This window comes from Nuphar pumila, chromosome 7, assembly GCF_984573655.1.
Source record: "Nuphar pumila chromosome 7, dmNupPumi1.hap1.1, whole genome shotgun sequence".
In the NCBI taxonomy this organism is placed as follows: domain Eukaryota; kingdom Viridiplantae; phylum Streptophyta; class Magnoliopsida; order Nymphaeales; family Nymphaeaceae; genus Nuphar; species Nuphar pumila.
The window spans coordinates 9,265,985-9,290,364 of NC_143255.1; the positions used below are offsets into that span (position 1 = coordinate 9,265,985).

The following is a 24,380-nucleotide window of genomic DNA, read 5'->3' on the forward strand; positions in this document are numbered from 1 at the left end:
TACTTGATAAAAACACTGGGTCAATGACTATTGTATAAAAGGAATAATCATGTGGAAATCAGAAGATATTAAAATGCAGATTAGACAGGCAATTACGCAGACCGTAGATCTACTACATATCAAGATCTAGTGCAAAACCAGAATATCTAGCTATGACTGTGACAACAAGTGAAATCATTGTGGATTAAAACTTTATTAACAAAAATGAGCCTCAAGTTCTTTTTGCTCATTCCTATGTACTACGATAATCAAGCTGCAATTCATATTGTTGCCAACCCGGTATTTAACGATAAAACAAAACACAGAGAAATTAATTGCCATTTTGTAAGAGAAAAAGTCCAGAATAGCATTGGCTGATGGGCTAAGAGTCTGATTAAACAACAACTGGCATTCGCGACAAGCAAGTGGGGCTGCTACGATATATACGCTCCACTTGAGGGGGAGTGTTGAATAGGTTGGTGTCATCGGGAATCATGGAAGAGGGAGTTGCCTAAATTATTTTTGCCTTTATCTCCTTAATCCCCTTCCTTATTGATTATGCTTATCTTCTCATTTGGAGAGGAAGGCGAGTTCCTCATTCTTTTCTATATGAAGCCATGTAAATCTCAACATTATTTATTTAACAAGAGAAATCAGTGAGAGTGGGTTGCATGGTAGAAAAGGAAAATGAGATTTTTATGTTACCAAAATAGAAAGGCAAATATTGGCAGAAACTATTTTTATGAAATTTATTTTTTCATATAAATTGGTTTTTATTGTTAGTTGATTTTGTTTGGGGATGAAAGGTGAGAAAAATAAAGAACTCAATTGGTGTTGCTTTCCTTCTAACTAGCAGCAGTGGTGGGGGCCAGGCTCCTTGACTTTTCATGGCTGCATTAGCTTATAAAACAAAAATGGGTAAGGAAAAAGACAGTGTGGGGGGTCTGGAAAGACGTTTTCTTCAAGTCTGACGTCATAAGAAAGCTAAGCAAGAGAAAACAAGACCGAGGGAAGCTTCCTCGCACTTTCCTTTCAATAATGAACGAAACAAATGAATTAAAGGAAGACGGTGAGAGGATTTATGGTTGTGTTACCTCTCTTGGCTATAAAGGGATGGTAGAGGTTGGACTAGACTGGGCAGATTGCAACTCCCGTTCAATAGCTTCTCTGTATCCAAGAAGAGGAAGTGCATGGAGGACGTGGCAGCAGACCCGCTTAGAATGTGTGAGCGGAAGTGCATGGAAGGGTTTGTGTTTGATGTGTTCTTAAGTTTTAGAGGGACGGATACACGCAAGGGCTTCACGGGCCATCTCTACCAACGACTGAAACAGCAAGGCATAAAAGCCTTCATAGACAGTGAGGACTTGCAAAAGGGCCAAAGTATCAGTGAATTGTTGAAGTATATCGAGGGATCAAAGATTTTTGTGCCCATCTTCTCCAAAAACTATGCAAACTCAAAGTGGTGCTTAATGGAGATAGCCAAGATGGTGGAGATTAACAAAGAGGCTGAGAAAGAGAGGCCAATCATTCCCGTGTTCTTTGATGTTCATCCTTCTGATGTCAGGAATCAAAGAGGCCAATCATTTGAAGCCGCTTTTAAAAACCACGAGAGCAATAAAGAATTGGATGAGGAAAAGGTTAATGAGTGGAGAAACGCCCTGAGAAGAGCTGGGGATACGTCTGGGTACTGTCTCCCTGACATGGATGGGTCAGTAACAATCTCTCTTTCTATATATACAATGCTTGAAATGGGTCAAAATGCTGAAAGAGCACAGATGTGATCTATATGCTCGTTTTTATAGAAATCACTACTTAGAACATTTGATTTCAATACATGGATATGTTTTAATAAGATTTGAAAAAATCAAGTGCCTATAATTTTCATAAAAGTTTGACTATAAATACTGTTTGTTTATCTAAAATGCATGATCCAAGTATCAATTTTTAGTAAAATTTTGAGACTCCATATTCCAAAGGGGTTTGCCATAGTGGGATGGGGCCAAGGCCACTAGGTACGCATTCTAGGCTCAAATCTCATGGGTGTCTTCCCTTGCGCAAAAGGAAGCATGGCTACTCCCTGGGGACTAGGGGGTAAGCCCACAGCGTCTTACGCTACAAGGACAGAAGTGAGGCTAGGTCTTTGTTCCTGGGGGTGGTTTCTTCGTGTAAATATAAAAAAAAAATCATGCTGAACACATCCATGGTATCAGAGACCAAAAGCCCAATAACATGTTTCCTTTAATTAGCACCAAACAGTTTTGTAAGTTTTCATTTTATATATATATATATATATATATATATATATATATATATATATATATATATATATAGAGCAAAATTTGAATGTTGGATCATGTTTAATATATTCTATTTATTATTTTCATGTGTTAAAGTTGACTAAAATAAGATGTTTTATTCTATTTATAAATCACTCTTATTTTTGATGAATGATGAGACATTGATTTTCATGGTCTCAAAAATAGAATCTTATGATGTATTAAACATGACAAAACCTTCTAATATAATAAATAAATCATGTTAAACAGATTTGTATCATTAGATTTATTATTTGGTGGTTAGATCTATGCTAGCAAGAACAACCATATATCCCTCTCCACCACACACATGATATATATATATATATATATATATATAATGAACTAACAAGCAAAAAATCATAGGTGCGAGATGTATCAACTCAACCTAACTACATAGATGTGTTCAATATGGTTTGTATAGAAAGGATTAAGCCTTGAATTGTGTTTTTCTGATGTAAAATCATGATTTTTTGAGTTCTGAATTTTGGCACATTATGGGCCATTAAATGAGCTTTAAATAATTGAATTGTGACATGTAAGTAGGCTTTTTAAAAGCTCAAAAAAGTCAAATACTAAAGTCCACAACTCAAAAGTCTTATTTTTAGATCAAAATAATATGATCTAAGTTTTGATCCTTTGCATATAAACTGTGTTGAACACATCTATATACTTAAATTGAGTTAATAAAGCTTAAACCTATTATTTTGATCACAATCGCTCTATGCCTTTAATATCTCTTTTGAGTTAAGAAACTTTGGCATTGTGTGAACCATTGACTTTTGGAAAATTTGATCTACAAAAAAAAGAAAAGAGTGATTTCTACTCATTAGTTCCTTACTTTCGTTAGTAGCCAATATTTACCTCTCTCTCTCTCTCTCTCTCTCTCTCTCTCTCTCTCTCTCTCTCTCTCTCTCTCTCTCTATATATATATATATATATATATATATATATATATATATATATATATATAAGTTGGATAATGTTCTTCAAGCTTTGGAATTACATATTTGTTGTTGTCATCAATTTGCAGGGATGAGGGAAAACTGATCACACTTATATGCAAGGATGTATCTAAATTATTATTAAGAAAGGTCTCATCTCACATAGATCCTCTAATTGGGATAGATTCTCAATTAAAAAAAGTGTTGGAGATGTTGGACAGGGAAACAAATGTTGTTTGTCTTATTGGAATTTGTGGGCAAGGTGGCATAGGAAAGACGACAATTGCGAAGGCCATCTATGATAAGCTATCTACTGAATATGATGGTAGTTGTTGCTTCATCAAAGATGTTCGCGAACATGCCAAGGATCTTCCCAAACTACAAACTAAGCTAATTTCTGACATTTTAAAAGAAAATAAAACCATCGATGATGTTGATGAAGGAATTAGGTTGATCAGGCAAAGAATGTGGTGTAAGAAAGTTCTCCTAATTCTTGATGACGTGGATGACAAGAAGCAACTTGAGGCATTTATATCCCACAGAAAACCTTCACAGCAAGCGGAATGGTTTGGTGGAGGAAGTAAGATTATTGTTACAACAAGAAATAAACAAGTACTCCTAAAGCATGGACTGAAGGAAGACCAAATTTATGCCGTTGAAGAACTGAACTATGAGCATTCACTTCAGCTATTCAGTCATCATGCATTTGGGAATGACGAACCAATGGCAGAGTTTAAAAAACTATCTAACGAAGTTGTGAAAGTAACCGGGTGCCTACCACTAGCTCTTAAAGTACTTGGGTCACTCTTTTATGGTGAAAGTGATAAAAACCAATGGCAGGAATTGTTGACAAAACTGAAACTAGTTCAACATAAAGATATTCTTGAAAGGTTAAAAATAAGTTATGATTCACTAGAAGATTGTGAGAAGCGCATATTTTTAGACATAGCATGTTTATTTATTGGAAAGAAGAAACAATATCCAGTTTACATGTGGAAGGATTGCCGTTATTTCCCAAGCGTGTCACTCAAAGCTCTCGAACACAAGTCTCTCATTAGTATTGATGATTATGGTAGATTTATAATGCATGACCAAATTCGAGATATGGGAAGGACTATAGTTAAGAAAAAAGGCAAATGGAAACCTCAAAATTACAGCAGGCTATGGGATGCGGATGACATAGAAAGGGTGTTGGAGGAAGCTGAGGTATGATCTAAACTGATTTCTATCTTTATTTTCATAGTATTAGAACTTTGAATATTGGCATAAGAATGATTATGGCGTATTCTATATATCTTTTATTTTTCATAATATTAAAAAGTCGGTCACCAACACAAGATTGATTTCATAGGCACAGGTTTGAGTGAATATTGAGCTAATAAAGTAGACAACATTGTTTCTTGGTCAAAAGTTCAGAAACTTGGCCTAAATTAAGATTGACAAATTCACGGTCAAACAATGGAATCTAGACAATGGATTACTTCTTGCCACCTTAGAGCGCTTGTCTATATATATACAGATAGTAACAAATAATGCCAACATTTTTTAAAATGGCGCTATATTTTTTAGACTTATTTCCAAAGCGTTAAAATCCCGTTAATATCGTGAGGCTTTCAAAATCTCTCATAATCTTAATATTTTGTGAAATTATGGCAAAAACATCGCGATATTAACATGACTTAGAATGATAAAACCTCGTCAACAATAAACAAATTAGTGGGAAAAAAAAAGTTCGAAAAAGTAGTGCTGACGTGGGAAACTCCATGTGAGCAAGCAGATTTATTAGCCCACATGAAGGGCACTAAACTAGTCTTAAATGGTCCACAAGCTAATATATATATTTTTTTGAAAGAAAAAACAAAGAGGTTAAAAAGAATTAGTACAAGTAGGGGTAGTTGGTGACGAGGGGTGACCCCACCACAATAGGAACACAAGTAAACAACAACATAAAACCCAACACAGCTTTGCAAAATCCATTCATTTTTGGCAAAAAATCGAAAACCCCCATTCAATATAAGTTTCCTATACTCTGCTGGCAAAAATTCAATACCCCCATCCATTTTGAAACCATGTATTTGCAACATGTAAGCATGAGAGGTTTTCAAAATGCATATATATAAAACAATGATAAGAGCAGAGCACCTAGTAGAAAGTACAAGTGCAGGTTGCATCTTCTCAATCAGACTTGATAGATGCATCCACAGTGTGTATTTGATAGGAATCATGTTTGAATGATGTTTTTCAAAATTATACTCAGAAATCGTTTTCAACGGTGGGGATTACATCTATATGGTCAGATTTGTCGAAAACACCTCTATATATGAATTTTGAAGGTAAAACAACAGATGAGAGAGAGACTTGAAAGGCCCGACTTTTCTACCCTACCAATTAATGTTCATACGCCTGTGGCAGTCATTCCAGACGGCCAGGACTGCGGTTGTTAAAAAAAGTAATGGTGACGGTGCACAATGACGCGTGTTACCAATGTGACAATTAAAAAGGCAATTTCTCTCTAGATATTCAAAATATCACAAGATTTATGAAAAAAAACATAAAATACAGCAATGTAAACATGATATTTACGTTTTAAATGGCTATTTATTGTAAAAAATGCATATTTTTATTTTTAAATATTTTTTATTAATATTTTATTATAAAAATATTTTTTATATTTTAATTAATTTTTTTATTGTCAAGATTTTGCCGAAAAAATGTGAGATTTATGAAAAAATTTCAATTTCTTGCAACTTTTTTAAAAACGACATTTTGCCGATAAAGACTTGTCACTATGTCTGTTTCAATAAGGTCTTGATATAAAACACATGGGTTGGAACTTTCTAGAGGATCAAGATAAGTCCAAGATACGATCAATGTCTAAGTCTTAACGTTTTGGTTTAAGTATGAGGGTACAATGAGTCTTTAAGGTCTTGATATAAACATAAGTCTGCTTGATGAGTCCAAACATGCACGTTCTCGGATTCTTTCTAACCTGATTCCGTCTCTTTCCTTTCTTATTTGTGCAGGGACCCGAGCTCCGTCTCATAGAAGGCATGACTTTTCGAAATATGGGCATGGGACATAAGCATTTGAGCAAGGAGGCATCTGAAGGAATGAGCAGTCTCAAGATCCTTGTTAACATCAACTATGGGTCTGAAGATGATGGGCCCATACACCTCCCAAGGAATCTAAATTATCTGAAGTTGTATTGTGATCGCAGGGATAAGATTCGGTTTCATAACTATCGCCTGAAGGGACTCGTTGTCCTCGACCTAAGTCGTAGTGAATTTCGAGAAATTGCAATGGGTAACATGGTTAGTAGTCACAAAAATAGTAAGAATAAAAACACTGATGCATTTCCATCTTCAGTGTGCAAAATCAAATATGGAAAAGCGGCAAGCATCCCATGATTCAAATGCCTATTTTAGGCGGAGCCAACGCTTTTTGTGCCTTTTGATTAAGGTACCAAGAATGAGTGATGGCCATTTGGTCATGGGAATTTGAGTCACATGCATGCATGTATGTGTTCATCCTAGGGATGAACAACATTGACCAAGGTCGCCTTTTCTTTTACTCCTAGTTTCTCATGTCTTTTATGCATATAATGTTTTTGTTAATATAAAAAATAATAATAATAATAATATTGATCTGCAGGTGCTTCCAAGGTTAAAGGTCCTCGATCTCACTGGCTGTGAAGAACTCGTCCGCACTCCTGATTTCACTCATCTCCAGTGCTTGGAAAAGCTGGTGCTCGACAGCTGTCGGTCACTGAAAGAAATTGATAAATCAATCGAGCGTCTTAAGAAGCTGGTTTTCTTGAGTATGAAGAGTTGTGAGGAACTAAAAGGACTACCTAACCGTCTGTGTGAGCTGAACTCGCTTCAAGTCCTCGTCCTTAAAAATTGCATAACAATTTCTCTTCTGCCAGAACGGCTAGGGGACTTGAAATCCCTACAAAGTCTTGACCTTCAGGGTTGTGAGGAACTAAAAGGACTACCAAACAGTCTGTGTGAGCTGAAGTTGCTTCAAGTCCTCGTCCTTAAAAATTGCATAACAATTTCTCTTCTGCCAGAACGGCTAGGGGACTTGAAATCCCTACAACGTCTTGACCTTGAGGGTTGTAACGAACTAAAAGGACTACCTAACAGTCTGTGTGAGCTGAAGTTGCTTCAAGTCCTCGTCCTTGCAGATTGCAGAAGAATTTCTCTTCTGCCAGAACGGCTAGGGGACTTGAAATCCCTAGAATGTCTTGACCTTGAGGGTTGTGAGGAACTAAAAGGACTACCTAACAGTCTGTGTGAGCTGAAGTTGCTTCAAGTCCTCGTCCTTAAAGATTGCATAACAATTTCTCTTCTGCCAGAACGGCTAGGGGACTTGAAATCCCTACAACGTCTTGACCTTGAGGGTTGTTGGGCACTAAAAGGACTACCTAACAGTCTGTGTGAGCTGAAGTTGCTTCAAGTCCTCGTCCTTAAACATTGCATAACAATTTCTCTTCTGCCAGAACAGGTAGGGGACTTGAAATCCCTAGAACGTCTTGACCTTGAGGGTTGTAAGGAACTAAAAGGACTACCTAACAGTCTGTGTGAGCTGAAGTTGCTTCAAGTCCTCGACCTTAAAGGTTGCATAACAATTTCTCTTCTGCCAGAACGGCTAGGGGACTTGAAATCCATACAACGTCTTGACCTTGAGGGATGTTTTAACCTAAGAAGAATACCTGATTCATTAGGAGGCTTAAGGAACCTGCCTCTATTGCCTCTATTGAGTTTCACATCATTGGAACAGTTACCAATCTTCATCGGAAAATTCACGTCTTTACGGGTGTTGAATCTTCATTATTATAGTTTGTTAAGGCTGCTACCCGATTCATTAGGAGACTTAAAGAACCTTTCTGTGTTGTCTCTAAAAGGCTGTGAATCATTGGAGCAAGTACCAAACTCTATAGGTATGTTGGAATCTTTAGAGAGACTCATCCTTAATGGTTGTAAATCACTTCAAAAAGTACCCGACACCATAGGTCGGTTAGTGTCTTTGGAAAAGCTCAACCTGAAGGGCTGCACTTCAATGAAAGGGATACCTAATTCAATAGGGCACTTGAAGAAGCTTCGTATTTTCTCTCTAGAATATTGTTCCTCTCTAGAAGAAATTCCCAATTCCATTGGTGGGTTGGAGTCTTTGGAAAAGCTCTACCTGACGGGCTGCACTTCAATGAAAGTGATACCTGATTCGTTAGGGGACTTGAAGAAGCTTCGTATTTTCTCTCTAAAAGATTGTCGCTCTCTGAAAATAATCCCCAATTCCATCGGTCGGTTGAAGTCTTTGGAAGAGCTCTACCTGATGGGCTGCACTTCAATGAAAGGGATACCTGATTCGTTAGGGGACTTGAAGAAGCTTTGTATTTTATATCTAAATGATTGTGAGTCACTTGAAGGAATTCCCAATTCCATTGAAAGGTTGGAGTCTTTGAAAGAACTCTCTCTTATCTGCTGCACTTCAATAGCACGAATACCTGATTCCATTGGAAGGTTGGAGTCTTTGGAAAATCTCTACCTGATGTGCTGCACTTCAATGAAATGGATACCTGATTCCATAGGGGACTTGAAGAAGCTTCGTATTTTCTCTCTATATGATTGTCGCTCTCTGAAAAGAATTCCCGATTCCATCGGTGGGTTGGAGTGTTTGGAAGAGCTCAACCTGAAGGGCTGCACTTCAATGAAAGAGATACCTGATTCCATAGGGGACTTGAAGAAGCTTCGTATTTTCTCTCTAGAATATTGTTCCTCTCTGGAAGAAATTCCTGATTCCATCGGTGGGTTGGAGTCTTTGGAAGAGCTCAACCTGAAGGGCTGCACTTTAATGAAAGAGATACCTGATTCCGTAAGGGACTTGAAGAAGCTTCGTATTTTCTCTCTAGAAGATTGTTCCTTTCTGGAAGAAATTCCTGATTCCATCGGTGGATTGGAGTCTTTGGAAGAGCTCAACCTGAAGGGCTGCACTTCCATTAGGTACTTAACGAGCCTAACTCATCTATACCTAGTGGTTTGCAATTCGCTTGAACAATTTCTAGATTCCATTGGATGTTTGAAATTTTTGATGGTGCTAGACGTTGATTTCCTTCCTGAGCCATCTTCAAGAGCCTTTGAGGAACTCCATCTGAATTTTATTGGTGCCTTTTCCGTATTAGAACATCTTACCTTGCGTGGCCTCTCGAGGCTCGAGTCTCTTCCTCCGCTTTCCTCTTCTCTTGTTACCATCGATCTCTCAGATTGTACTGCTTTGAGTAAAATATTAGACATCTCAAACCTGAAGCGTTTAAGGAATTTAATATATACCCCCACCACACACAGTATACATATAAAGGTAATGAACTAACTGTCTAAAAATAATAGGTGAGAGATGTATCAACTCAACCTAATTACGTATATGTGTTCAATATGGTTTGTTTAGAAAGGATTAAGCTTTGAATTGTATTTTTCTGATGTAAAGCATGATTTTTTGAGTTCTAAAATTTTGGGCCACATTATGGACCATTAAATGAGTTTTAAATAATTGAATTGTGCCATGTAAGTAGGTTTTTTAAAGGCTCAAAAAAGTCAATACTAAAATTCACAACTCAAAAGTCTTATCTTTAGATTGAAATAATATGATCTAATTTTTTATCCTTTGCAGATAAACTGTGTTGAACACATCTATATACTCAAATTGAGTGAATAAAGCTTAAACCTATGATTTCCAACACAATCGCTCTATGCCTTTAATAGCTCTTTTGAGTTAAGAAACTTTGGTACAATGCATTGTTGACCGTTGACTTTTGAAAAGATTGATCTACAAAAATTAGAATTCTTTTAAGAAGAAAAAGAGTGATTTCTACTCAATAGTTCCTTACCTTCATTAGTAGCTAATATATATCAGTTGGATAATGTCCTTCAAGATTTGGAATTACTTATTTGTTGTTGTCATCAATTTGCAGGGCGGTATCTAATTTATTAATAAAGTTCCCACTTCACATACGTCTTCTAATTGGGATCGATTCTCAATCAATGATGCCATCAAATCTGGGTTGGTTTGTGTTTGACGTGTTTTTAAGTTTTAGAGGGGAGGACACCCGGCAGGGCTTCACCAGCCACCTCAAAGAGCGATTGCAACGGCATGGCATAAAAGCATTCATAGACAGTGATGACTTCCAAAATCCCCAAATAATCAGTGTACTGTTGAAGTACATCGAGGAATCAACGATTTTTGTGCCCATCTTCTCCAAAAACTATGCAGACTCCAAGTGGTGTTTAATGGAGATAGCCAAGATGGTGGAGATTGCCGATGCGGCTAAAAGAAAGAGGCCAATCATTCCTGTGTTCTTTGATGTTTCTCCTGATGATGTCCGATATCAAACGGGATCATTTGAAGCCGCTTTTCAAAAGCACGAGAACAATAAAGAATTGGATGTTAATGAGTGGAGAAACGCCCTGAGAAGAGCTGGGCAGATTTCTGGGTACTATCTCCCTGACAAAGATGATTGGTCAGTAACAACCTCTCTCTCTCTCTCTCTTTGTTTGTGTGTGTGATTCTCTCATGAGAAAGGGAACAAGCTTATTAGGGTGGTTGGGTATAGATTCTTGGCCAAGACCATCCCTTTGCCACAATGTAGCCAATTAGGGCTAGTAAATGTGTCGAATGAAGAGCCTGTTCAGGCTCAACTCGTCTGACAGTCGAATAAGCTCATAACTCGGTTCATGCTTGTGTATAGCTGCCTGCGATCAAGCTCAGTTTGTCCCTGAATGAGACAAGCCGAACAAGGGCGACCATATATCAAGGTAATGAACTAACGGGCTAAAAATCATAGGTGGGAGATGTATCAACTCAACCAAATTACGTAGTTGTATTCAATATGGTTTGTTTAGAAAGGATTAAGCCTTGAATTGTATTTTTCTGATGTAAAGCATGATTTTTTGAGTTCTAAAATTGTGACATGTAAGTAGGTTTTTTAAAGGCTCAAAAAAGTCAATACTAAAGTTCACAACTCAAAAGTCTTATTTTTAAATCGAAATAATATGATCTAAGTTTTGATCTTTCTCATAGAAACTGTGTTGAACACATCTACATACTCAAACTGAGTCAATAAAGCTTAAACCTATGATTTCCAGCACAATCGCTCTATGCCTTTAATAGCTCTTTTGAGTTTCTGAAGCTTTGGCACAATGTGGGCCGTCGACTTTTGAACAATTTGATCTACAAAAATTAGAATTCTTTTAAGAAAAGAAGAAAGTGATTTTTACTCATTAGTTCCTTACCTTCATTAGTAGTCAATATTTACCCTCTCTCTCTATATATATAAGTTGGATAATGTTCTTCAAGCTTTGGAATTATTACTTATTTGTTGTTGTCATCAATCTGTAGTAATGAGGCAAAAGTGATCACAAATATATGCAAGGCGGTATCTAAGTTATTAAGAAAGTTCCCATTTGACATAAATCATCTAATTGGGATCGATTCTCAATTAAATGAAGTGTTGGAGATGTTGAACAGGGAAACAAATGTTGTTACAAATGTTGTTTCTCTTATTGGAATTTGTGGGCAAGGTGGCATCGGAAAGACGGCAATTGCGATGGCCATCTATAATAAGCTATCTACTAAATATGATGGTAGTTGTTGCTTCATCAAAGATGTTCGCGAAAATGTCATGCGTCACAAGAGACTTCCCGAACTACAAGCTACTCTAATTTCTGACATTTTAAAAGAAGAAATTGCCATCCATGATGTTAAGGAAGGAATTAGCTTGATGAAGGATAGAACGAGTGGAAAGAAAGTTCTCCTAATTCTTGATGACGTGGATGACAAGGAGCAACTTGATGCTTTTATACCCCACCGAAAAGATTTGAAGCAAAAGGAATGGTTTGGTGCGGGAAGTAAGATTATTGTTACAACAAGGGACAAAGGCGTACTCCTAAAGCATGGACTGAAGGAAAACCAAATTTATGCCGTTAAAGAACTGGACGATGAGCATTCACTTCAGCTATTCAGTCGCCGTGCATTTGTGAATGACGAACCAAAGGCAGAGTTTAAAGATCTTTCTAACGAAGTTGTGAAAGTAACCGGGGGGCTACCACTATCTCTTTATGTACTTGGTTCACACTTTTATGGTACAAGTGAGAGAAAAACATGGCAAAAAATGTTGACAGATTTGAAAAGAGTTCAACATAAAGATATTCATGAAAGGTTAAAAGTAAGTTATGACTCACTGAGTCGAGGGGAGAAAGAAATATTTTTAGACATAGCATGCTTTTTTGTTGGAAAGAGGAAACAATTTCCAGTTTACATGTGGGAGGATTGCGGTTATTTCCCAAGCGTGTCACTCAAAGTTCTCGAACAGAAGTCTCTCATTAGTATTGATGATTATGGTAGATTTAGAATGCATGACCAAATTCGAGATATGGGAAGGACTATAGTTCGGAAAAAAGGCAAATGGAAACCTCAAAATTACAGCAGGCTATGGGATGCGGATGACATAAAAAAGGTGTTGGAGGAAGCAGAGGTATGATCTAAACTGATTTCTATCTTTATTTTCATAGTATTAGAACTTTGAATATTGGCATAAGAATGATTATGGCGTATTCTATATATCTTTTATTTTTCATAATATTAAAAAGTTGGTCACTAACACAAGATTGATTTCTTAGGCACAGGTTGAGTGAATATTGAGCTAGCTAATAAATTAGACAACATTGTTTCTTGGTCAAAAGTTCATAAACTTGGCCTAAATTAAGATTGGTAAATTTACAGTAAAACAATGGAATCTAGATAATGGACTACTTCTAGCCATCATAGCGCACTTGTCTATATACATACAGATAGCAACAAATAATGCCAAGATTTTGAAAGTGGCGCAATATTTTGTAGACTTATTTCCAAAGCCTTGAAATCCCGTTAATATCGTGAGGCTTTCAAAATCTCTCATAATCTTAATATTTTGTGAAATTATGGCAAAAATATCTCAATATTAACATAACTTAAAATGATAAAACCTCGTCAACAACAAACAAATTAGTGAAAAAAAATGTTCCAAAAAGTATTGCTGACGTGGGAAAACTCCATGTGAGCAAGCAGATTTATTAGCCCACATGAATGGTCCAACCGTTTCAAATTTCAAGTATGTTGCCAAGCAAAGAGAGTTCATTTTTAGCTAGAGTGGGAAAAGGTAAGGACTCTTTTTCCTCATCGATATTGGGCTACTTTTGCATCCTTGTACTCATATCCAATCAATATCTTATTCACATTAAGATATCATCTCACCCACCCATAAGTATCTATTATAAACTTTTGGTGGTAGTTTTTTTACTTATGTATAATAAATTTTGACAAAATCTATATTTTATAAGAATTTCTCATGTAAACAAAGTTTTTCCAAAATCTCCACGTGCCAAGAAAATCTATATTTTGCCGACCTATTTGAAATCAATCTTAGTTTCTAAGAAACTTAGTTTTGCCTCATGTTATCCAAACGGGGACTAATAATACGCATTTTTAGTTTGGAATAATGCAACATCTTATCTGCATCTTTAATAGGTCTGGACAAGGGGCCCGGCCCAGCCCATATGCCTGACTCATTGCCTATCCGTAAGGCCCAAGTACTAAACTAGGCTTAACTGGTCCACAATATATATATATATATATATATATATATATATATGAAGGAAAAACAAAGAGGTTAGGAAGAATTAGTACAAGTAGGGGTAGTTGGTGACGAGGGGGTGACCCCACCACAACAGGAACACAACTAAAGAGCATAAAAGAAACGGTAAAAACCAAAGATACAACATAAAACCCAACACAGCTTTGCAAAATCCATCCATTTTGGTAAAAATCCAATACCCCCATTCAATATAAGTTTCCTTTACTCTGCGAGCATATGCACGCACGCAGACACAACTGCTATAGTCGTTTGTACATGCAATATAATAGAAAGCACTTTTGGTAGATCTACCATTAGTTTGCTTAGTAAAAAATAGGTTTGAAACCATGTATTTGCAACATTTTTTCAAGGGGAGGTTTTCAAAATCCATATATATAAAACAATAATAAGACCACCTACTAGCAACTAATAGTGCCAATCAGACCTGATAGATGCATCACATAGTTTATTTGATAGGAATAAATATTGAATAATTTATTTTTTCATATCTTTATGTGAAGTCAACGGATACATATGAACTGGATAGCTCAAAATAAGCATTAAGAGGGTACATTAAGTTTTCTAGTGGGTTGATGTTGTTCCAAATTCTTCCAAATATTGAATAACTTATTTTTTCATATCTCTATGTGAAGTCAACGGATACATACGATCTGGATAGCACTTGTCTACGGCTGGATTGTAAGATGTAAATGGTTTATGAGGCAAAATGTTATTGCCAGTTATTCATACGCCAGTGGCAGTCATTGGAGACGGCATGGGTGCGGTTGTTAAAAAGGTAATGGTGACGGCTTGAGTCATCATTGTAACTAGGCATGGCAGTGGACCGGGGGAAAGCGGGCCCCACCCCACCTCGCCCCGTTTGGACCGGGGATGAAGGGTATGAAACGGGGATGGAGGCAGGGACGAAGGTTAAAATCCATCCCCGTCCGGGGGTGGAGGCGGGGATGGACGTGCACTTTTCCCCGCCCTGCCCCGTCCCCGCCACGATCCTTTCCTCATCCCCGCCCCGACCACTTTTCCCCGCAATATCCCCGCCCCGCCCCGCCTCATCCCCGTTTGAACCGGGGATGGAGGACATGAAACGGGGATGAAGGCGGGGATGGAGGATAAAATACATTCCCCGCCGGGGATGGAGGCGGGGGTGGAGGATAAAATCTTGAGGCGGGGCGGGGGTGGAGACCTTGTCCCCCGCCCCACTGCCACCCCTAATTGTAACTAGTAGGGACCAGCTGTTGCACAATGACGTGTCTGTTACACTAAGGTCTTGATATAAAACACATGGGTTTGAGGATCAAGATAAGTCCTAGATACGATCAATGTCTAAGTCTTAGAGTTTTGGTTGAGGTATGAGAGTACAAAGAGATAAGATTTTAGTTTCAATAGAGGTAGTATGCCTTAGAATCCTTAAAGAATTTGAGTTTTAGAGTTAGGGTTCTTAGGTCTATAAAAGGGACATTATTTGGTTGTGGGTTTTCTTTTGTAAATTTTTTACAGTAATTTTACCGTACACTCCTTGTTATATATCCAGCAACTATAGTAAGTAAAATGCGTAGACTCCTATTTAAGGAAACATCCTCCCCTTTATTGTGTATCTCAATCAATAAAAGAAGAAGGCTAAGTCGTGGACGTTGATAGTTTTTGCAGAACCACCTAAAATCCTTGCCTTTTGCATTTTTCGTACTTGTTTCTTCGATCCATCGATAGGTCGAAGGGTCGTTCCCTAACAAATGCATGAGAAATAAATGAATTGAAAACATAAGATCCCTAAGAAGAGTCTCTGTTACAACTGATTTCTATTTGAATAGGTTCAGTTCAGCGTATTCATTCCAATTCAATGAGGTCATCCCCCTCTAGTTTGATTGCAGAGATTCGGTGAAGGTCAGAAAATCGAGTCAGTCAAGTTTGTGGATGAGTTGGTGCATGCATGTTCTCGCATTCTTGTTTACTTGATTCGGTGTGTTTCCTTTCTTATTTGTGCAGGGATCCGAGCTCCCTCTCATCCAAGGCATGACTTTTCGGAATATGGGCAACGGACATAAGCACTTGAGCAAGGAGGCTTCTGAGGCAATGAGCAATCTCAAGATCCTTGATAACATCTACTATGGGGATGAAGATGATGGGTCCATACACCTCCCAAGGAATCTAACATATCTGACGTTGTATTATGGTCGCTCGGATACGATTCGGTTTGGTAACGATTGCCTCAAGGGACTCGTTGTCCTCGACCTAAGTCATAGTGACTTTAGAGAAATCGCAATGGGTAACATGGTTAGTAGTCACAAAAATAGTAAGAATAAAAACACTGATGCATTTCCATCTTCAGTGTGCAAAATCAAATATGGCAAAGTGGCAAGCATCCCATGATTCAAATGCCTATTTTAGGCGGAGCCAACGCGTTTTGTGCCTTTTGATTAAGGTACCAAGAATGAGTGATGGCCATTTGGTCATGGGAATTTGAGTCTCATGCATGTATGTGTTCATCCTAGGGATGAACAACATTGACCGAGGTCGCCTTTTCTTTTACTCCCAGTTTCTCATATGTTTTTTATGCATATAATGTTTTTGTGAATATAAAAAATAATAATAATAATATTGATCTGCAGGTGCTTCCAAGGCTAAAGGTCCTCGATCTCAGTTACTGTCACAGACTCGACCACACTCCTGATTTCACTCATCTCCAGTGCCTGGAAATGCTGGTGCTGGACAAATGTTGGTCACTGGAAGAAATTGATGAATCAATCAGGCATCTTAAGAAGCTGGTTTTCTTGAGTATGGAGGGCTGTGAGGGACTAAAAGAACTACCTAACAGTCTGTGTGAGCTGAAGTTGCTTAAAGTCCTCGTCCTTAAATATTGCAGAAGAATTTCTCTTCTGCCAGAACGGCTAGGGGACTTGAAATCCCTAGAACGTCTTGACCTTGAGGATTGTAAGGAACTAAAAGGACTGCCTAACAGTCTGTGTGAGCTGAAGTTGCTTCAAGTCCTCGTCCTTAAATATTGCAGAAGAATTTCTCTTCTGCCAGAACGGCTAGGGGACTTGAAATCCCTGCAACGTCTTGACCTTGAGGGTTGTAAGGAACTAAAAGGACTGCCAAACAGTCTGTGTGAGCTGAAGTTGCTTCAAGTCCTCGTCCTTAAATATTGCAGAAGAATTTCTCTTCTGCCAGAACGGCTAGGGGACTTGGAATCCCTACAACGTCTTGACCTTGAGGGTTGAAAGGAACTAAAAGAACTACCTAACAGTCTGTGTGAGCTGAAGTTGCTTCAAGTCCTCGTCCTTGCAGATTGCAGAAGAATTTCTCTTCTGCCAGAACGGCTAGGGGACTTGGAATCCCTACAACGTCTTGACCTTGAGGGTTGAAAGGAACTAAAAGAACTACCTAACAGTCTGTGTGAGCTGAAGTTGCTTCATGTCCTCGTCCTTGCAGATTGCAGAAGAATTTCTCTTCTGCCAGAAGGGCTAGGGGACTTGAAATCCCTAGAACGTCTTGACCTTGAGGGTTGTGAGGAACTAAAAGGACTACCTAACAGTCTGTGTGAGCTCAAGTTGCTTCAAGTCCTCGTCCTTAAAGATTGCATAACAATTTCTCTTCTGCCAGAACGGCTAGGGGACTTGAAATCCCTAGAACGTCTTGACCTTGAGGGATGCTCTGGCCTAAGAAGAATACAAGATTCATTAGGAGGGTTAAAGAACCTGCCTCAATTGCCTCTATAGTGCTGCACATCACTGGAACAGTTACCAATCTTCATCGGAAAATTCACGTCTTTACGGGTGCTGAATCTTCATTATTATAGTTCGTTAAGGCTGCTACCCGATTCTTTAGGAGACTTAAAGAACCTTTCTGTGTTGTCTCTAAAAGGCTGTGAATCATTGAAGCAAGTACCAAACTCTTTTGGAATGTTGGAATCTTTAGAGAGACTCATCCTTAATGGTTGTAAATCACTTCAAGAAGTACCCGACACCATAGGTCGGTTAGTATTTTTGGAAAAGCTCAACCTGAAGGGCTGCACTTCAACGAAAGGGATACCTAATTCAATAGGGGACTTGAAGAAGCTTCGTATTTTCTCTCTAGAAGATTGTTCCTTTCTGGAAGAAATTCCCAATTCCATTGGTGGGTTAGTGTATTTGGAAAAGCTCAACCTGAAGGGCTGCACTTCAATGAAAGGGATACCGGATTCCATAGGGGACTTGAAGAAGCTCCTTATTTTCTCTCTAAATGATTGTGACTCTCTGAAAAGAATTCCCGATTCCATTGGTAGGTTGGAGTCTTTGGAAAAGCTCAACCTGAAGGGCTGCACTTCAATGAAAGGGATACCTAATTCAATAGGGGACTTGAAGAAGCTCCGTATTTTCTCTCTAGAAGATTGTTCCTTTCTGGAAGAAATTCCCGATTCCATCGGTGGGTTAGTGTCTTGAGAAAAGCTCAACCTGAAGGGCTGCACTTTAATGAAAGGGATACCTGATTCCATAGGGGACTTGAAGAAGCTTCGTATTTTCTCTCTAAAAGATTGTCGCTCTCTGAAAATAATTCCCGATTCCATCGGTGGGTTGGAGTCTTTGGAATAGCTCAACCTGAAGGGCTGCACTTCAATGAAAGGGATACCTGATTCGTTAGGGGACTTGAAGAAGCTTCGTATTTTCTCTCTAGAAGATTGTTCCTTTCTGGAAGAAATTCCCGATTCCATCGGTGGGTTGGAGTCTTTGGAAGAGCTCAACCTGAAGGGCTGCACTGGGATACCTGCTTCCATTAGGTACTTAACGAGCCTAACTCATCTATACCTAGTGGTTTGCAATTCGCTTGAACAATTTCTAGATTCCATTGGATGTTTGAAATTTTTGATGGTGCTAGACGTTGATTTCCTTCCTGAGCCATCTTCAAGAGCCTTTGGGGAACTCCATCTGGATTTTATTGGTGAATTTTTTCAATTAGAACATCTTACCTTGCGTGGCCTCTCGAGGCTCGAGGCTCTTCCTCCGCTTCCCTCTTCTCTTGTTACCATCGTTCTCTCAGATTGTACTGCTTTGAGTAAAATATCAGACATCTCAAACCTGAAGCGTTTAAGGAATTTAATATATCCCCCCACCACACACAGTATATATATAAAGGTAATGAACTAACGGTGTAAAAATAATAGGTGCGAGATGTATCAACTCAACCTAATTACGTATATGTGTTCAATATGGTTTGTTTAGAAAGGATTAAGCCTTGAATTGTATTTTTCTGATGTAAAGCATGATTTTTGGAGTTCTGAAATTTTGACACATTATGGGCTATTAAATGAGTTTTAAATAATTGAATTGTGACATTTAAGTTGTTTTTTTAAAGGCTCAAAAAAGTCAATACTAAAGTTCACAACTCAAAAGTCTTATCTTTAGATTGAAATAATATGATCTAATTTTTTATCCTTCGCAGATAAACTGTGTTGAACACATCTATGATTAAACCTATGATTTCCAACACAATCGCTCTATGCCTTTAATAGCTCTTTTGAGTTAAGAAACTTTGGCACAATACATTGTTGACAGTTGACTTTTGAAAATTTTGATCTACAAAAATTAGAATTCTTTTAAGAAAAAAAAAGAGTGATTTCTACTCAATAGTTCCTTACCTTCATTAGTAACCAATATTTACCATATATATATATATATATAAGTTGGATAATGTCCTTCAAGCTTTGGAATTACTTATTTGTTGTCGTCATCAATTTGCAGGAGTAAATCTAATTTATTCAGAAGGCTCCCAATTCACTTTGGGATCGAATCTCAAGTAAATGAAGTGTTGGCGATGTTGGACAGGGAAACAAATGTTGTTTGTCTTATTGGAATTTGTGGGCTGGTTGGCATCGGAAAGACGACAATTGCGATGGCCATCTATAATATGCTATTTACTAAATATGATGGTAGTTGTTGCTTCATCAAAGATGTTGGCGAAAATGCCAAGCATCTTAAGGGACTTCCCTATCTACAAGCTACGCTAATTTATGACATTTTAAAAGAAGAAATTGACATCCATGAAGTTAAAGAAGGAATTAGCTTGATGAAGGATAAAATGAGTAGTAAGAAAGTTCTCCTAATTCTTGATGATGTGGATGACGAGGAGCAACTTGATGCATTTATAGCCCACCGAAAAGATTCGAAGCAAGAGAAATGGTTTGGTGCGGGAAGTAAGATTATTGTTACAACAAGGGACAAAGGCGTACTCCTAAAGCATGGACTGAAGGAAGACCAAATTTATGCCGTTAAAGAACTGAACAACCATTGGCAGAGTTTAAATATCTTTCTATGGAAGTTGTGAAAGTAACCGGGGGCCTACCACTAGCTCTGAAAGTACTTGGGTCACTCTTTTATGGTACAAGTGATAAAAAAGAATGGCAAGAATTGTTGACAAAACTGAAACGAGTTCAAGATAAAGAAATTCATGAAAAGTTAAAAATAAGTTATGACTCACTGAGTCGAGGGGAGAAGGAAATATTTTTAGACATAGCATGTTTTTTTATTGGAAAGAGGAAACAATTTCCAGTTTACATGTGGTTGGTTTGCGGTTATTCCCTAAGCTGGTCACTCAAAGTTCTCGAACACAAGTCTCTCATTAGTATTGATGATAATACTACTTTTAGAATGCATGACCAAATTCGAGATATATATATGGGAAGGACTATAGTTCGAGATGAAGGCAAAGGGAACCCTCTTGAGTACAGTAGGCTATGGGATGCGGATGACATAGAAAAGGTGTTGGAGGAATCTGAGGTATGATCTAAACTGATTTCTATTTTTATTTTCATAGTATTAGAACTTTGAATATTGGCATAAGAATGATTATGGCGTATTCTATATATCTTTTGTTTTTCATAATATTAAAAAGTTGGTCACTAACACAAGATTGATTTCATAGGCACAGGTTGAGTGAATATTGAGCTAGCTAATAAATTAGACAACATTGTTTCTTGGTCAAAAGTTCATAAACTTGGCCTAAATTAAGATTGGTAAATTTACAGTAAAACAATGGAATCTAGATAATGGACTACTTCTAGCCATCATAGCGCACTTGTCTATATACATACAGATAGTAACAAATAATGCCAAAATTTTGAAAGTGGCGCAATATTTTGTAGACTTATTTCCAAAGCCTTAAAATCCCGTTAATATCGTGAGGCTTTCAAAATCTCTCATAATCTTAATATTTTGTGAAATTATGGCAAAAACATCGCAATATTAACATAACTTAAAATGATAGAACCTCGTCAACAACAAACAAATTAGTGAAAAAAAATGTTCCAAAAAGTATTGCTGACGTGGGAAAACTCCATGTGAGCAAGCAGATTTATTAGCCCACATGAATGGTCCAACCATTTCAAATTTCAAGTATGTTGCCAAGCAAAGAGATCGAGTTCATTTTTAGCTAGAGTTGGAAAAAGGCAAGGACTCTTTTTCCTCATCGATATTGGGCTACTTTTGCATCCTTGTACTCATATCCAATCGATATCTTATTCACATTAAGATTTCATCTCACCCACCCATAAGTATCTATTATAAACTTTTGGTGGTAGTTGTTTACTTATGTATAATAAAATTTGACAAAATCTATATTTTATAAGAATTTCTCATGTAAACAAAGTTTTTACAAAATCTCCACGTGCCAAGAAAATCTCCACGTTTTTACAAATCTATATTTTGCCGACCTATTTGAAATCAATATTAGTTTCTAAGAAACTAGTTTTGCCTCATGTTATCCAAACGGGGACTAAGAATACGCATTTTTAGTTTGGAATAATGCAACATCTTATATGCATCTTTAATACGTCTGGACAAGGGTCCTGGCCCAGCCCATACGCCTGACATTTTTAGTTTCGAATAATGAATTGAAAACATAAGATTCCTAAGAAGAGTCTCTGTACAAACTGATTTCTATTTGAATAGGTTCGGTTCAGCATATTCATTCCAATTCAATGAGGTCATCCCCCTCTAGTTTGATTGCAGAGACTCGGTGAAGGTCAGAAAATCGAGTCAGTCAAGTGTGTGGATGAGTTGGTGCATGCTTGTTCTCGCATTCTTGTTTACTTGATTCGGTCTGTTTCCTTTCTTGTTTGTGCAGGGATCCGAGCTCCCTCTCATCCAAGGCATGACTTTTCAGAATATGGGCAACGGACATAAGCATTTGAGCAAGCGCGCATCTGAAGCAATGAGCAGGCTCAAGATTCTTGACATAGGCTACTATGGGAATGAAGATGATGGGTCCATACACCTCCCAAGGAATCTAAAATATCTGACATTGTATTGTGGTCGCTCGGATACAGTTCGGTTTCGTAACCATTGCCTGAAGGGACTTGTTGTCCTCGACCTAAGTCGTAGTGAATTTCGAGAAATCGCAATGGGTAACATGGTTAGTAGTCACAAAAATAGTAAGAATAAAAACACTCATGCATTTCCATCTTCAGTGTGCAAAATAAAATATGGAAAAGCAGCAAGCACCCCATGATTCAAATGCCTATTTTAGGCGGAGCCAACGAGTTTTATGCCTTTGATTAAGGTACCAAGAATGAGTGATGGCCATTTGGTCATGGGAATTTGAGTCATGCACATGCATGTGTTCATCCTAGTGATGAACATTGAACAAGGTCACCTTTTCTTTTACTCCCAGTTTCTCATATTTTTCTGATGCATATAATGTTTTTGTTAATAATAATAATAATGATCTGCAGGTGCTTCCAAGGCTAAAGGTCCTCGATCTCTCTTACTGTGTAAGACTCGTCCGCACTCCTGATTTCACTCATCTCCAGTGCCTGGAAAAGCTGGTGCTGGACAAATGTTCCTCACTGAAAGAAATTGATGAATCAATCGGGCGTCTTAAGAAGCTGGTTTTCTTGAGTATGGATGATTGTGAGAAACTAAAAGAATTGCCAAACAGTCTGTGTGAGCTGAGCTTGCTTCAAGTCCTCGTCCTTAAAAATTGCATAAGAATTTCTGTTTTGCCAGAACGGCTAGGGGACTTGAAATCCCTAGAACAACTTGACCTTGAGGGATGCTCTGACCTAAGAAGAATCCCTGATTCATTAGGTGGCTTAAAGAACCTAATGATTTCAATGAGAATTTGAATGAGAAACTTTTGGACCCCCAGAGATGGTGGTTAGCCATCAACTGATTCATGGTGCAAGTAGACTTTTGCAATGCAGTTGTCTTCGTTTTGAACATCTAGTCCATCCTTTTGCCTGGACCATGGATCCTTTTAATTTACTGGTGATGATGTAAATAGGATTTTATAATAGTCAGAGCCCTCACTGAGCAACGACACCTTCTATCCTTCTGAGTTATGCTCATGTGAAGACCTTCGACTATTTGTCTGTTTGAATGATTTATAAGTATGCTACTTCTGTGCAGCTTCAAAGGATTCATGTTTTGTGTTGGATTTTTTTTGTTTTTTCTGTGCATGCTTTCCTTATAGGGGTTGTTGGGCTGGCCACTTATGCCAAGTATCGTGCTCTTGTTCCTTGGGAATGATTCTTGCTTGGTTTAGGGCCATGCCCCAGGGGAGACCACAGTGTGTGACTGGGAGTTACTGCCTGTTTTTCAACTTGAACGGTGGTTGTGTTGGAACTTTGATGAAAGTGAATCGTCCATACCCTTTTGAGAAGTTTCAAAAATTTGATTTGTGGATTCGTACTTTTGAGTAAAGGTTTCTTAGCTATGCCCTCATTATTTTCATGGGAAAATTGGTAGCTTCTGGATGTGACCCAGCATGTGTGCGTGTTAAACAGTCAGGTGCATGTTTTTTTTTTTTTAAGGCAAACTGGGGTTAGGCAGACCCCCACCTCTGGGGTTTGAACTTGCAACGTCCCACCACAAGGAGACATGCACTGACAGCTCCTACCAACCTGTATATGAGATTTTACAGGTTGGACAGAACATGTTACGTGGCAGCAAGCAACTATCACATTTATGGACGCCATTTTTCAACCAAAGCATCGTGAGAGGCTTTCTAGTTGTGCTTCCACTCAGCAATAATGGGATGGTAGAGCAATTGTACCTCCCATCAATGATAAGGACACCCCCAATGGCTTCATGGGCCAGCTCTACAAAGAACTGGATCGGCGTGGCATATCTACCTTCATAGACACAGTGAGGACTTGCAAAAGGGCCAAAGAATTAGTGAACTGTTAAAGTTGAATAGAATGAATTACCTCATATGAGTATTCCAATGTTTGGTTAGGATTTGATCAAATATGGAGATGGATCATCAAAAAAACTAACTCAGTTCATTGGAGGGCAAGGCTCATCTCCAAAACAAGAATTTGTGGTATAGATCAACTGGCTTTGAGTTGGATTGAAACCACTCTCACTAAACCAATGTTGGGTTAAATTAATCGCTATTTATTGACTCGTGAGGCTTGGCTGGTGCTTGAACAGTCATATGGTGTTGCGGTTCAACATGGGAATCATGGAATTGAAGAAAGAATAAAAATCT

General features: G+C 38.0%; 2 protein-coding genes across 2 annotated transcripts; both read left to right on the top strand.

Moving 5' to 3' along the window:
* The first annotated feature begins 1,119 nt into the window (after nt 1–1,119).
* On the top strand, nt 1,120–23,309 carry LOC149831067 (uncharacterized). The gene is made up of 11 exons (XM_090013647.1): nt 1,120–1,687; nt 3,328–4,444; nt 6,262–6,549; nt 6,890–9,240; nt 10,206–10,751; nt 11,630–12,764; nt 15,903–16,190; nt 16,526–18,672; nt 19,634–20,668; nt 22,014–22,301; nt 22,621–23,309. Exons 1-8 carry the CDS (start codon nt 1,170–1,172, stop codon nt 17,135–17,137), a joined length of 6,855 nt encoding a protein of 2,284 aa, XP_089869773.1. The 5' UTR covers nt 1,120–1,169; the 3' UTR covers nt 17,138–18,672; nt 19,634–20,668; nt 22,014–22,301; nt 22,621–23,309.
* Nucleotides 19,707–20,216, top strand: LOC149831068 (TMV resistance protein N-like). Its single transcript, XM_090012926.1, has one exon. It carries the CDS (start codon nt 19,707–19,709, stop codon nt 20,214–20,216), a length of 510 nt encoding a protein of 169 aa, XP_089869052.1.
* Nucleotides 23,310–24,380: the final 1,071 nt, after the last annotated feature.